Below are 14,248 nucleotides of genomic sequence, written 5' to 3' on the forward strand. Positions count from 1 at the left end.
GTGAATGGACGGGCTGTCCAATCCTTGTATTTTTCTTCCAAGTTTCCAGACCCTCATTTTTAGCCACTTTGTTACTAACAGTCTGCCACAAAAACGCAATTTGTTCTATTTGTTTTAGGGGAACTTGTGAAAAATGTCTAAGCTCACACAGTTTGACGGATATCTGGACTCAGACTGGACTAGGTACCAACAAGGTGATTCCTAAAAACGTTGCATATCTCAGCATGGTGAGCAGCATGCTTTTTGTTTTGTTTTTTAAGGAGGAAGAAAAAACGGAGGAAACTGGACAAATATTGGACAATAAGTGGCAAGAAGGGGAAAAAGTCCAGGAAAGACCTGACACGGTACCTGATAGAAACATTTGGCCCTGCAGCTGAAGGACCATTAGAAATGATCTCTGTGTAATAGCGGCTGCCAAAAAGACAACGAGGAAAGGCTGAGGTGTGTCTTATTATTACTTAAGAACTAGGAAATAAACTCGACTAGACATCTTGTCAAATGAAACTGCGAAAACAAAAAGTACCATCCCATTTTGATCCACCTTGCCATACCACCTGGAAAGCATCTGAGCAACTGGCTTCATTTGTTAGCACGACAATGACCCCAACCTCACTGCTAATGCAGCAAAAGCATATCTGGACAGAAAAACATGGACTGGCCTTCAACATTATTGAAGCAGCGTGACAGAGAAGAGAACAACAGGCAGCCAACATCCAAAGAAGAGCTTTGAATGTCCTTCAAGAAGCCCTGAGAACTATTGCTGAAGACTCCAGACAGGACGAGAAAGCTTACTACAGAGATTTCGGGCTATGAGGAATAACTGTGTTCAAAACAAATATTGACTTTCAAAGTCATTAGAATGGAACAGACTTTGTTTTTGCCTTATAGGCTTTATTTTGATTTATCTTTGCAGATTTGTTTAATCAGTTGTTGTGCCCATTTCCAATTTTCCAGCAGAATATAAAGAAATGGCTGTACTTTACGTAGTTTTTTATTTTTATTTGAGGAGATTTCAAGAAACATTTTTCCACCCAAAGTATCAACAAACCCACTGCAAGCTACTTTAGCGCTTAAGTTAGCCAGCTAATATATATTATTCGGTGTCCGCTGACCTACGATAACGTGACATGTACACAGCAACCAGAAAAAACTCAAACATTTTATTTTCATTTAGACAATATTTAGTTTTTGTTTAATCATTCATAACAAATATACAGAAAAGCGCGTGTTCGCGTCTTTACTCGCACCAGAGTCGGAACCTTTCTTACTAACAGCGATTTTTTACCGGCGCTTTTAAATTGACAGTACCAGCCACGGACCAACGGCAGAAAGAGATCCGACTGTTGCGGATTTGCTACGATAACGGATTAAAATCCAAGTCTTTGCTGAAACACTTTGCAGACATAATATAAATAACAGGCAGCTGCTCTCCGTACGCTTCTCCGCGTTTCTCACGGAGATCCGCGGCTCCCGTCGTTTGAGACGCTATAAACAATAATAACAATGGCTTCTGGTTCGCCGTCGTCCTCTCCGGACACCGCGACGGGCTCAGGTACGGATCCAGCCCGGCCCGACACAGGAGAGCCCCTCGGTGGAGCAGGCTCGGACTCGGATTCGGACTTGGGTTTGAGTAAATTTGACTGCAGCGCCATGGAGGTGGGGGACCGGCTGGAGGGAGAAGAGCTGGAGCGCGAGTTCGAGTCTGCCGCCGACCGCGTAAAAGACTTGATACAGACGGCCAGCAGGGACCAGCTGCTGTACCTGTACGCTCGCTACAAACAGGTGATTGTACGATTAATGTCACTGTGCGTGTGTCGGCCACACTCGAGCCTTCAAGTAGTTGCACCACGCTGCTTTAGACGGGACACCCCCCACACGCCATGAATCTCAGCATTTACGTGACTCCTCTGGTATTTAATCGAGTCAGGCTCACAACTGCAGGCGACATTAAATCAGATATGTAATGTGATTTTGTATCTATAGGTCAAAGTGGGGAAGTGCAATACACCAAAACCTGGTTTCTTTGACTTTGAAGGACAAAGAAAATGGTAAGTAGCCCAGATTTCACTTTGCACATATTTTAAAGCCTTATAGGTCAAGTAAGTCAATTCAATTCACTTTTACTTAAATGGCACCAGTCGCCTCATTGTAAGGCAAAGAACCTTCAATAATAAAAAGAAAAGTCCAACAATCAGACGACCCCCTACGAACGAGCACTTGGCAACACTGGAAAGGAAAAAGTCCCTGTTAAACAGGAACCTCTGGCAGAACCAGGCTCAGGGATCCACGTTCAGATGCTTGATGAAGAAAAATGTTTCTGCTACTTAAAATAAACCACTATTCACAAACAGCCCATCTGCTTGCAAAGTATTAAAATGATTCCCCCAAAGTCAGTGAATCTAATATTTCTATTTTCATGTTTTAGTTCACGGCGTGTGAAAAGCTGTGATTACTTTGGTAATTGTGATATCATAACAGGCAAGCCTGGAAGCAGCTTGGAGACATGGATCAGGAACAAGCAATGCAAGAGTATATTTCCTGTGTCAACATCTTAGACCCTGAAGGCAGCACGAAGGTAATTCCTGAGAATTTATTTTTAATCCACATTTTGCTTCTAAACCGATGCAGAGGTGGGTTAATGTTGTGACTGTTGTGGAGGGTCACACCAGTAAGTTTATAAAGAGATCAAATGAACATTTTTATTACAATGGATCTTATGATAACATAGATTATAAAACATTAATTATACATTTATAACAGTTCGTTTGCTTTCAGCTCAGCCTTTACTGCAACAGTTTTCTTTGTAGTAATAATTTGATTTTATGGAAGATGGTCCTTTAGTAGAGAATGTTGAATGTCAGTGTTGCCATTCATCATGCTCCTTATGACTTTTATGGTCTTGTTTTTGAATATATGTAGAAAGAGTTTCTGGTTCTCGTCACTTTACACATTTTCTGGTTATAGACTAATGTCTGTAATTTCTCAGTCATCCAGGTCACGGTAGTCTGAAGTGTTTGAAAAGAAGGCAACTGAACTCTTTGCTTCTTGAAGATGTTTCCCCTCCCATCCAAGAGGCTTCTTCTGTTCTAAAACAAGAGATTTGAGAGTTTCAGGTGTCTGACCTCTAGAAGAGGCTGCCCTCTTGGAGGTAGTGATCCCGTGAGCCCAGGTGTGGAAAAAAAAGGCGTGGGTCATTGTCACCAGGGGTCAGTCACAGTGGACATAGATGGACTCCTTTCTCAAATAATCTGTGAAAAATCTGAACATTGGCATCATTGAAGAGCGTCCTTTCCCCTTCAAGAGAAGGTGGACAGCTGCGTCTTGTCCTTATGAGGCGGCTTTCTTGTTGTGCCATGCGTCTGTGGAGTGTTGTTTCTCTTATGGTCCGAGCACTCCTCACATGGTACACTACGCTGTTTAGCTTGTGTTCGGGGGTGAACCAGGTTTGTCTGAGGGTGTTGCTGGATCAGAAGTGCACTGTGATGTTTATGCATAGAGAAAATTCCGAGTTACCACATAAGGAACGACAGTGTCATTCTGTTTCTTCCTGGTTCTTGTCAATTTCTGACCTTATACACCTGATAACAAATTCTGGAAATGTACATGAACTAAAACAGACCTTTAAAGGTAAGATGTCTGAAATTAGGCCAAAAAGGATGACAGATATAGAACAGAACCATCTGTGAAGTACCCAGTGTTCACCAGGAGGTGTCACTGTCACATTGTCATTTTGTTGAAACCGTGTTGCTGCTCATTTTCTGCACATTTAGAAAGAAAAATGAAAATTTTGCGCAGGTTTCCTCAGTGGCTGATATTTTGGAATAGTAATTATTTAAATGTTCATATTAAGGCTGTTGGGATGTGCTAATTTGTATAGTGACTGTTTACATCTCTACACACTCTTTTCTTAGCTGTGCCATAAACAGGTTGCTCTTTGGGACAACATTAGGTTTCAACACCAACCTTGGATGGTTTGCAGTAATGGAGTATAATCGTCATACTGATAAAACACTTATTTTTATACTTTGTTTTATAGATCATCTAAAAGTTGGAATGATAAAGTTTGTAGCAGCAGTGAGTGAGCACCAGTGTCACAGTTTAGTCACAAAGGGAAGTGTTTACACTCTCTGATAATCTATTAAAGTCACTGTTAGATATTGATATCTACAGATATATTACATATCTTCTTTTAACAACAGTGTGTAAACATCTGCAAACTGAGGAGACCGGCTGCTGGACTTTAGGGAGAGGACGTTGTCCCATTCTTTCGTTCTGTTTGTTTGTTCGTTTGCTTTTTGGCTTCTTTTTTTTTTTTTAAACAGTTCAGCAGTGAAGAGTGGACTAGAAAAAGGGGGAGAGCGAGCAGGGGAAGACTCTCAGCAAAGGGTCCCAGGTTGTGGTTGAAAGGCGTCTGCTCAGCTGGTGCACTTTGTCTCACTCGTGTCTGATATAAGATTCTAGCTGCTCAGCGGTCCTGGGTCTTTGTCATATTCTTCATCTCATGAAGCTCCAAATGTTTTCAGTTTGGGAAACATCTTGACTATAGGCAGGCCTCTTCAGCACCTGGACTCTTCTTAGATCAGCATCATCTTCCAGAAATACGCACGGCCGTCCCTGAAAGAAGCTCATCTGGATGGGAGCTTCTAGATGAGCTTCTTTCAGCCTTTCCAGATGTTCAAAGCACTCATCAGTACTGAAATTCTGAAACGATCATGTTCCAGAGGCACAAATGCCCCCGTTACAATCACAGATGCAGGATTTTGGTCCTGCTCCTCTTTAGTCCAGAGGACAGCGTGTTCATGTTTTCCATAAAGTTTTGATCAATCTCACCACAAAACAGTTTTACACTTTGTTTCAGACAATTTTAAATGACCTTTGGCCCGGAGAAGACGGCTGGATCATGTTCACATGTTCTTCGTATGATAGAGCTCTGACCTGCGTTTGTGGATGACATGGTGAACATTTTAGTTCTGTAACTGTTCATGAGCCCATGCAGTGACTTTAATGACAGACTCGTGCACCTGAAGGTCACAGGCATGCAATAAAATGTTCCTCCAGCTGTTTCTTTTAAATACTGCTCACTTTTCCAGTCTTATGTTGCACTCCTCAAACTCTGAGACATGTTACTGCCATCTGATTCAAAATGAGCTCTTATTTTACACAAAATAGACGAATGTCTCAGTTTAAAAATGTCAATGTTTTCTATATTGGATTGTGACTAAAATATATGTTTGAGACTTGCAGATCGTTGATTCTGTTCTCATTTACACCGCATCATGACTCTGGTTTGCCGTGTTCGTGATACACAGAGCACATGTGAACATGAGAGCGTGCACTCTTTACTCAGAGGGATGGGCACACAGTCACATATGCACAGCTACAACTTGGCTGCAAAGCAAAGGAACACTGAAACATTCATTTTTAAAGGCAGTCTGTGCTTCTTGCTCTTTTCCCCCCATTTCCTCTCCCAGTCTTCCACTCACTTTGCTGCCCCCCCCCCATCCATTCATTTGTGTCTCCCAAATAGCATCACTGTCAACCACGTATCCCATCCTGACACGTTTCTCTTCCACCAAGCTGTGGGGCAATACTCGCTGACTCTGCCCTAAGCCACACAATACCAGGGGTGGGCCCAGCAAAAGCACCGCTACCCTGCCTGTAAAGAACCTGATTCTATTAGTGTTAACAAAGCGCCATAGCATGGCAGCAGCTATTCTTTTGGAAGCACAGTTAAATGGTGTAAGTAGAAGTGCATAGACAGAGAAGCAGGGGAGAGAATAATAGCCACAGTTTGACCTCTGTTCCTGTCTCAATTGTTGAGCAGACACTGCCTTTATATTGCATTATACTGCAGAGGAGCAGGGCCAGTGCATCAGCGAATATTCCGAGTTTCTGAAGTGAATTAGGTTGTCCCAAAAGTGCACGCACGGTTTTGCTTCGCTTGTCATGTTCTCCCCACTCTGCCTATTTTCTGAAATCAGATTTGTGTGGGCTCTTTTGTGAGTCAAGGTTGGCCCACAAAGAATAGTCTGGGTAATAAAGTCTTGGCTGAGCTGAATGTAATGTGGGATCACATGAAAACAGAAGATTAACAATAGTCACAAAATTAAGACATGATGCATTTAAAACTATTGCACATTTTGTTGGCCATTTATTAGCAGTGAGGTCATGTCTGAAGCCCCCAAAGAGTCGTTTCAGATTTACACCATCTGAACTGTTTGCCAGCTTTAGTTTCTCAAAGATTAGAGGTAGGAGCCTGCTTTATAGAGAATCGATGGGCCCATCCCGCTGTCACTGGAGAAGAAACCCAAGGCTGGTAAACTAAGCTAGAGAAGGCTGGGTGCTTGGCAAAAGCTCTGACTGCACAACAGGTTTTTTTTGGAGGTTTATTGCCCCCCAAACAACATTTCTGTTGTTTTAAAAACACATTTGGGTCAGTTTTGTTGGACTTAGTGTGACCTTATGGCAACAATAGTAACTTATTGGTATTCCTATCAGGGTGTCTGTAGCTCAGGACGCTGAGGAGCTCATCTATCAATTGGAAGGTTGATGGTGAGATTCCTGGATGCTCCAGTGTGCATGCCAAAGTATCCTTGGGAAAGATGCTGAACCCCAAGTTGCCCCAAGTCTCCGACGCATCCAATGCGATGGTGTGATGATACTGGCCTGCAGACATACTCATCAAAAGTCTTACTCAGTGGCTGTCCCTTCCTTTGGGTTTCCACAAAGACGTCAGCAAGCATGGCAGCTTCAGCGGCTGTTTTAGGATTAGAACATTCCTAACTATTGTTCCTTAATTACTTCACTGCACTCTTTCACTTTTAGGCTGAATCCATTTCCCCACACAACTCCTTTACCCTCCCAGAAAGCTCCCCGAGGTTCTAATCAGGATAAATATGAAGGAAACTGAAAATGAAAGTTGATAAACATTCATATGAACTGAGGCACATTGGGGCCTTAACATTATAGGTAGACGAATGAGGCAGAAGAACCAGTCTGAATGTGATCATGTCCAGGCAGCTGCAATTCTCCCAAAGGTAACAAGGAAATGCTCAATACCATCTTCAGTTTATGTTTGTAATATTGGCTCAGAAGAGTTACTGACCTGACTCTGAAGTTAACTTCTGGTAGGATGTAGCTGGACCTGTGACGGTGATCTCCGTCATCAGGAGCTTCCAGTGGGTCTGGGTCGGTCGACGTGCAAGTCTGCATTTCAGTGTTGCTGCTACATGCTGTCCCATGAAGGTTTGCAAGCTCCCAGCCAGTTCCTTCAGTTTTATTCAAATTCAAATTCAAATTTTTATTTGTCACGTACACAGTCATACACAGTACGATATGTAGTGAAATGCTTGGACAACTGCTCGTGACCTAAAGAAAACAAAAAAGGAAAAGGCTATGAATAAGATAGGAAATAAATATGAAAAATTAAAAAGGGTAAATTTAACTAGGAAGGAATAAAATATAAATTAAGGTTAAAAATGAAATAACTGTACAACACAAATTAGAATGAAGGGTAAATTTAACTGGGAGAATAAGATAAAGATAAATATATAAATTAAAGTTGAAAATAAAATAACTGTACAACAAAATACACAATATAGAACTATATAAGAATGTATGAAGAAATATAAATAAATATATACACAATAACAGCAGCTGTACAAGTATTAACTGGAAATGAAGAATATAGTGACCAGTGTTGTGCAAAACCAAAGTCCAGAAAGTCCAGTGTGTGTGTAAGAACCATATGTGTGGGTCAGTACTGTGTGGTGGTGTGATTGAGAGACCGTATCGCCTGCGGGAAGAAGCTCCTCCTCAGTCTCTCTGTGTTGGTCTTCAGGGAGCGGAATCGCTTTCCTGACCTCAGCAGAGAGAACAGTCTGTTGTTGGGATGGCTGAGGTCCTTCACCATCTTCCTGGCCTTGGTCCAGCACCGCCTGCTGTAGATTGAGTGCAGGTCAGGGAGCTCGGAGCGGATGGTGCGCTCAGCTGACCGCACAACCCTCTGTAGAGCTCGTCTGTCCTGCATGGTGCTGTTCCCGAACCAGGTTAAGATGTTTCCCGCCAGGATGCTCTCTATGGTGCACGAGTAAAAGTTCCTGAGCACCTTGGAGGGCAGTTGGAAGTCTCTCAAGCGTCTGAGGTGGTAGAGACGCTGTCGGGCCTTTTTCACCACGGTGTTGATGTGACAGGACCATGACAGGTCCTGCGTGATGTGAACTCCGAGGTATTTGAAGCTGTCCACTCTCTCCACTGGGCACTCGTTGATGACGGGGGTCTGGTAGTTCCTCTCCTGCTTAGTGCTGAAGTCCACTATCAGCTCCTTTGTCTTACTGACGTTTAGAAGGAGGTTGTTCCTCTGGCACCAGTTCTCCAGATTCCTAATCTCCTTCACGTAGGCCGTCTCGTTGTTATCAGAGATCAGGCCCACCACGACGGTGTCGTCAGCAAACTTGATGATGGTGGTGGAGCTGGTAGTGGCCACACAGTCATATGTGTATCTCTTTGATATCTTCTCCCTCATCATCAGCCATATTAGAAGCTCAGGTCTCCACATGCTTTTCACTAGCTGTGTGATCCTCACCTATTCTAGTCTCATATCTCCACAGTGCAAGTCTCAGAAGAAGTACAGGAAGGGAGTCAAAGTTAGAAAGAAAAAACTGGTTTGTTGAAAAAGGCCTGTGTCCTGAGGTGACTGATCCCACCGCTGCTACCATACCTGAGGAACTGAGCTGGTTAAGCGTTGGGCTTTAATAATCACAAACAAACCAAACACTGAGCTGAGAGACAGCAGCTGGCTCATCAGCACAATTTAGACACGTGGGGAGAACAAACTCTGACACACTATCTAATATCAAAAAGCACAACAAAGAGTTAGTTTAATAGTTTAAATAACAGAACCCCCCCCCCCCCCCTCCATGTGGCAACACTTGGTATGTCCCAATCAACATGTTCCAAAACACCTGTATTTAATTGGCTACTTTTCACAGCAGCTGTTTGGTACCAGCAGATCTCTGCCGCTGAACAGACCACCATCACTGGTAAAACAAGCAAAAAAGTAGTCAATTAAGATTTGTTGTAAATATGTAAACACACCAATGATAACTAAATGTCCTTCAGCAATACCAAATAAATGAGTGTGATGTAGGTGGTTAAATATGTGTTTGTGTATGTGCACCAAATATGCATGCTCTGGGTTTACTGCATTTATTGTTGTGTGGCTTTCACTGTTGATGTTGCATTTCTCACTGTTGTTACAGGAAAGACGAGGAGCGGAAAGGAGAACAGGCTTCGGTGCAGCAGTCAGTTCCCTATACCAAGAAGAGATGATCAGGTATCTGCATATCTCAGAAATGAAATCTACTGACATCCTAACACAAGCTTGAACAGACTCATCTTTTTCCTCCAATTGTGAATCGCCGCTTATTTAATGCTCAGGTCGGTCTAAGTCTGGCATTGTTGATGCAGTATTTGATTATATTCAACAGACCATAACTGCAGTTCAGGCCCAGAGACGTCATCCAGTTCTGATTTATGTTAATGAAACACATTCTCCATTTACTCTTGCCTGGCAGACCTGCTCAAGCTTAAAAAGCTCATCCTCATTTCAATGAAAAAGAGCTCTATTGGAGATGAAAATGAGATGTGTGATTCCTGCAGGTTTTCATCATAAATGGCTGCATGTGATTGGTATGCACGGTCTTGGGAAGAGGCGGGCTCCCCTTTTTAATTATGGATTTATTTTTTTCATTTTTTTGCGTCGGGGTGGGGGTGATGAAGACGACCTGGGTACAGCAGAGCGAGGAGGGTGAAGCAGGGTTCCCAGAACAGCGCTCCTCTTGGTGATATCCAATAGCAACGATGCCTCCCGTGGGAACCAGGAAGGCAAAAATCTGCACACTTGTGCACGCCTAAACATACAGTCTTCACTATACGTTGCTGCAGGTTTTCATCCAGGTCCTTGCACAACCTGCCAGAACTGTCACACTCACTGCTCTGCTGCATTTCAATTTCCTTGTGCTCACACAGAAACACGCGGATCCTCTCCATATTAAACAGCTAAGCACCTGTTAACCAGACAGTTAATTGCATTGCTCGCTGCTCATCTCGACTTTGGAGCGCGTGTGTGTTTGTAGACGTGTGTGGAGCGTGCATCGACAAAAGCAGGATTGATTAGCGATATCCCTGGACTACTGAGCTGATCACTGTGTGATTGAGGAGCCTTTGAATGCTACACTTGTAATTCTCTCCCCCACCCTGAAAAAGGATTGGGATAAACAATGGAGGCTTTGTTGTCCGAACGCTCTGCTGGAAGCCGAAGCTGAGTTATTCGAGTTTCTCATACTTCCGTGGAACTCGGCCTCGTCGAGGGGATCGACCAGGGCCCTGCAGGGAATGTGGTGACAGATTGTGTAGGTGTATGTGTGTGTTTGTTTGATGAATGGTGTGGCCATGGTGTTGATCAGTGAAGCTCAGGCCAGGTAGATGAGTGTTCTCCACCACTGTGACCAGTTTAGCCTGATGGATGAAGGACATATCTGCCAGTACACCAGACTGGACACACACATGTGAGCACGTAACACTCTTACACACAAACACAAAACCATTGGTACCCCAGTGATGACAGAGTAGCCTGTGACCTTCCCAGCATGCTTTGCGGCGCTGTTGATGTCATGTCGTTTATAGGACCCACATTAATCATTAGTTTGTTTATAGCCTGTGTGTGTGTGTGTGTGTGTGTGTGTGTGTGTGTGTGTGTGTGTGTGTGTGTGTGTGTGTGTGTGTTTTCAGTGTTAATGGAAAGGATCAAAACGAAAAATTGTGTGCTTTCCTTCCTTCCTGAGCTTTTTTATTTACATTTTTAATAACCCCAATCTAACCCTTTAGCGATCTGCATGCGCACATGCAGGGTTCGCTTGTGCTTTATATATGTCAAGCAAGCCCCGTCGACCATCGACGAAAGACTGATGAGTCGCCCTATTGATTAGTTGCCGGGGGAGACGGATGGCGGCCACACATCAGGGACATTTGGGGTCAGCGTGGCCATCAGACAAGGAAGTAGGTGGAGCCCAGCTTGGTGTCTCATGAATAAACATAGCAGTGGTAATCAGGGCTATGCAAATGAATGTGCTCATACATAACCTGTCTGTGATAAAAGTGTAATGAGTTATTCATAATTCACCAAAGGCTGATGAGAAGAGGGAGGTGATGGGAGGCAAGGGCACGAGAAAGGGAGGAAGAAAAGGAAGTGCAGAGGAGCATTAAAGAGCAAACTGCAGATACAACTTCCTTTGTGTTTTGCTGTGTCGGAGTGGGAACGAACTCGAAGCGTAGATTGTGTTGATGGCAAGTGAGATTTATCTCCCTGATGTTTGCTGTGCAGGATCTTTAGTGTGTGCTGGATCTCTAGTATCAAGATTGTGATACTGTGGCTGTTTTCATACATTAACTGCAGCCTGGAATTTTAGGACGCCACAGAGGAGAGCACACATGTCAGAATCAGTCTGATTGGATGCTAAACGGTCTTTAGCTGCCCGATTTCATGGTAAAATGTGCGAAACCTGTCCGATAGTGAGGATGCTCAAAGAGAGGAGCTTTGTTTGCTAGGGTTGTCCTGTTTCCTGTGTGGTCGGTCCAGGCAGCTGCCTCGTTCTTTAAAACGCTGAGCTCGTCATCTCCTCTGTGCCAAATGTGACAACTTTGAACGTAAAAATTGTTTCTGACACTCAAGTTGCTTTTGTGCTTGAATTCAACCAAATCTGCTTCACATTTCTAACAAGACTGCTTTGGTTGTATAAGACGATACCTGACTGGGTCTAACTCGGAGGCAGCTGTAGCTCAGGAGGTACAGCAGGTGAAATGTCCCAAAATGCTGTGTGTGTGCGCGCTCGCGCTCTGGGACTTTTGAGGCCCAGTGCAGCAGAGCACGCTGGCGTCGGAAACAGGAAGTGGGGGATTTGCCTTGGGGATGACTGACTGTGTGGGAGCGGTAAAGCGGCAGGTTTGCAGGGTTTCCTGTCGAACAATAGAGCACTAAATTGAATTAATCTGAATGGCCGGCATGGGCAGAGGAAAGGGAAGGCGTAAAGCTCTAAATGAGATTTTGCCCCTTCTCTCCCCCTCACCCAACGTCCCTCCTCCACCACTGCACCCTCTTCTCTCCCAGCATGCACTCCTGTCCCCAATGCCAAGAGGTGATTAGAGACAGAGAGATAATTAGAGGTGGGATGGCTCTGTGTGCATGTGTCATACGCCGGTGCTCCCGAGGGATCTGGGACGCGTGGCTGCTGCTTTTCTATGAGAGATGTTATCTGTTACGTCTGTGGTTGCTTCACTATGCTAGCTGCTACCATTACCACTAATGTGACAACGTGTTGCTTGTGTGGTGTACCTGCACTTTCCATTTTGAAGGACCGCATGATGAGCTACACAATCTGCTAATAAAAAGCTTTTTGCCCATGGACATAGTTTCAGTTCAATCTTTGTGGTGCTAAAGGGCAACATTTGTTTCCAGAAACCTGCCGAAATCTCAGTTAAAGTAAAACCATATTAATAATTATAAATATTATGGTAACTGATAGCTGTTCATTTCCCCCCCCCCCCCATGTTCTCAGGGAAGAGGATAAGAACATCTTTGACTACTGCAGAGACAATAACATCGAATACATCACCAACGCCATCACCTCCCAGAACGTGGACGTCAATATACGGGATGAAGAGGTATCTGCAAAGCTCAGTCACACTCCACTGGTTGCATGATTGACTTGACAAAGTGTTACTTGACAGAACTGTAGTTTTCATACATAATGCAGGAGGACAGGCCTATAGTAGCAAATTAAAATCAGAGTCAGGAAGAACTTCATTGTATGGCTGACGTGTCTGTTGAATCTGCAACAGCTGCATGGCTCTGACCCCTTGTGTGGGAGGGGAAGGTAAAAGCGATCAGACCCGTATCATGAAAAATACAGGTCACTGGGGGAACAGCTCATGCAGCTCACGCAGCCGTCGTTACATAATGGTTTCAGTGATCTGTGGCCACACGCGGGAATCGCTGCTCTGACTGAAATGCGTAAATTGTATGAGCGGCTATTAGCATCAGGAGGTGTTTTCTGGATTGACCCTGAACTCCATTCATCTGTCCTTGATTGGTTAGCATCCAGGCCAAATGGCTCACTCCCAGCCTCTTTCATCACAGCCGCTATGCAGATAAACAGGCAGTCGGCTGGTGAGTTCAGTCAAAGGCCAGATGGCTGAAGGACCTCAGTGAGAATGCTTTGTGTCCCCAGCCATTGTTGGCCTCTTAGCTGTAATTCAGCTTGCTGGACAGGAGAGGGCAGTAGTGAAGTTTTCTATTGGCGAGCAGCGATCATTTGCATCTGTGGCTCAGAGACAGAAAGGCGGTCTTCCCAGCACTCACTGTTTGGGGCAGTGATCAAATACCCACCTGTGTTACACATTTCTAGTAGCAACCAACAAACAAAAGCTCTGCCTTAGAGCTCAGACTCTAAGGCAGAGAAATTTAAAAATGCATTAGAATGTGTGAGGCGAGCTCATCCTGTCAGCTGTTGGGACATGAATGTTCTCCCTTTCTGATAAAATTCAGTGAAAATTTATTACTAGATAGAAAAATGCCCCCCCTAGTTTTTATTTATGTAATGCGTTCAGATCATAGTTGAACCAAACCAACTGACAACTATTTACGGTTTGGATGAATAAATGGCGATTACCCCAACAGATCACATGTGGTGTTTGTGCTTCAGTTCTGATCCAGAATATCTGTAGATGTAGAGCGGACTGCATTAAGAATGGCTTTGAATATAATAAAAAAGCTCCATATTTAAAAGCTGCATCTGTGAACGTATTATAGTCGTGTTTATATAAAATAGGAAGTTTTTTTTTTTTTTCATCCAGCAGTATTTATCTAAATTACAGTTGAGTCTGAGTCAGCATGTCGGGAATTGGAGAACTTTTTATGTGGCAACGGGGAGCTGAGAATGTAATTTATAGTTAGATTTTCACCACATTAAGAGGTAGTGTTACATTTGGAGATACTTGTAGTGTGAGCATGCTTCAGAGCATGTTTGAGTGGACAAAAGCTCTACTCTGCTCTCAACAAATAACCAGCGTACAGCATATTTGTCTTCTAGGAAACACTAAAGGCTCCTTCACAATCTCTGCAGCTGAATCTCAATATCTTGTGTAGCTCTGTGTTAACTGCTGGGACGGTGGGGTAAATGTTTTGGATACT

The 14,248-nt window shown here is 43.8% G+C and overlaps 1 protein-coding gene across 1 annotated transcript in view; it reads left to right on the forward strand.

The window, feature by feature from the left end:
• Positions 1-1,308: 1,308 nt before the first annotated feature.
• acbd6 (acyl-CoA binding domain containing 6) overlaps positions 1,309-14,248 on the forward strand; it is a 29,708-nt gene continuing 16,768 nt past the window's right edge. Inside the window, exons 1-5 of the mRNA XM_085398519.1 lie at positions 1,309-1,782; positions 1,984-2,048; positions 2,479-2,575; positions 9,261-9,334; positions 12,615-12,720. Of these exons, the coding sequence (XP_085254645.1) occupies positions 1,504-1,782; positions 1,984-2,048; positions 2,479-2,575; positions 9,261-9,334; positions 12,615-12,720 (621 nt within the window). The 5' untranslated portion in view covers positions 1,309-1,503. The remainder of the gene's footprint in view (positions 1,783-1,983; positions 2,049-2,478; positions 2,576-9,260; positions 9,335-12,614; positions 12,721-14,248) is intronic.

Source organism: Rhamphochromis longiceps, linkage group LG23 (genome assembly GCF_057381845.1).
Source record: "Rhamphochromis longiceps isolate RC_006_pf linkage group LG23, R_longiceps_female_GT1.1, whole genome shotgun sequence".
Lineage (NCBI taxonomy): Eukaryota > Metazoa > Chordata > Actinopteri > Cichliformes > Cichlidae > Rhamphochromis > Rhamphochromis longiceps.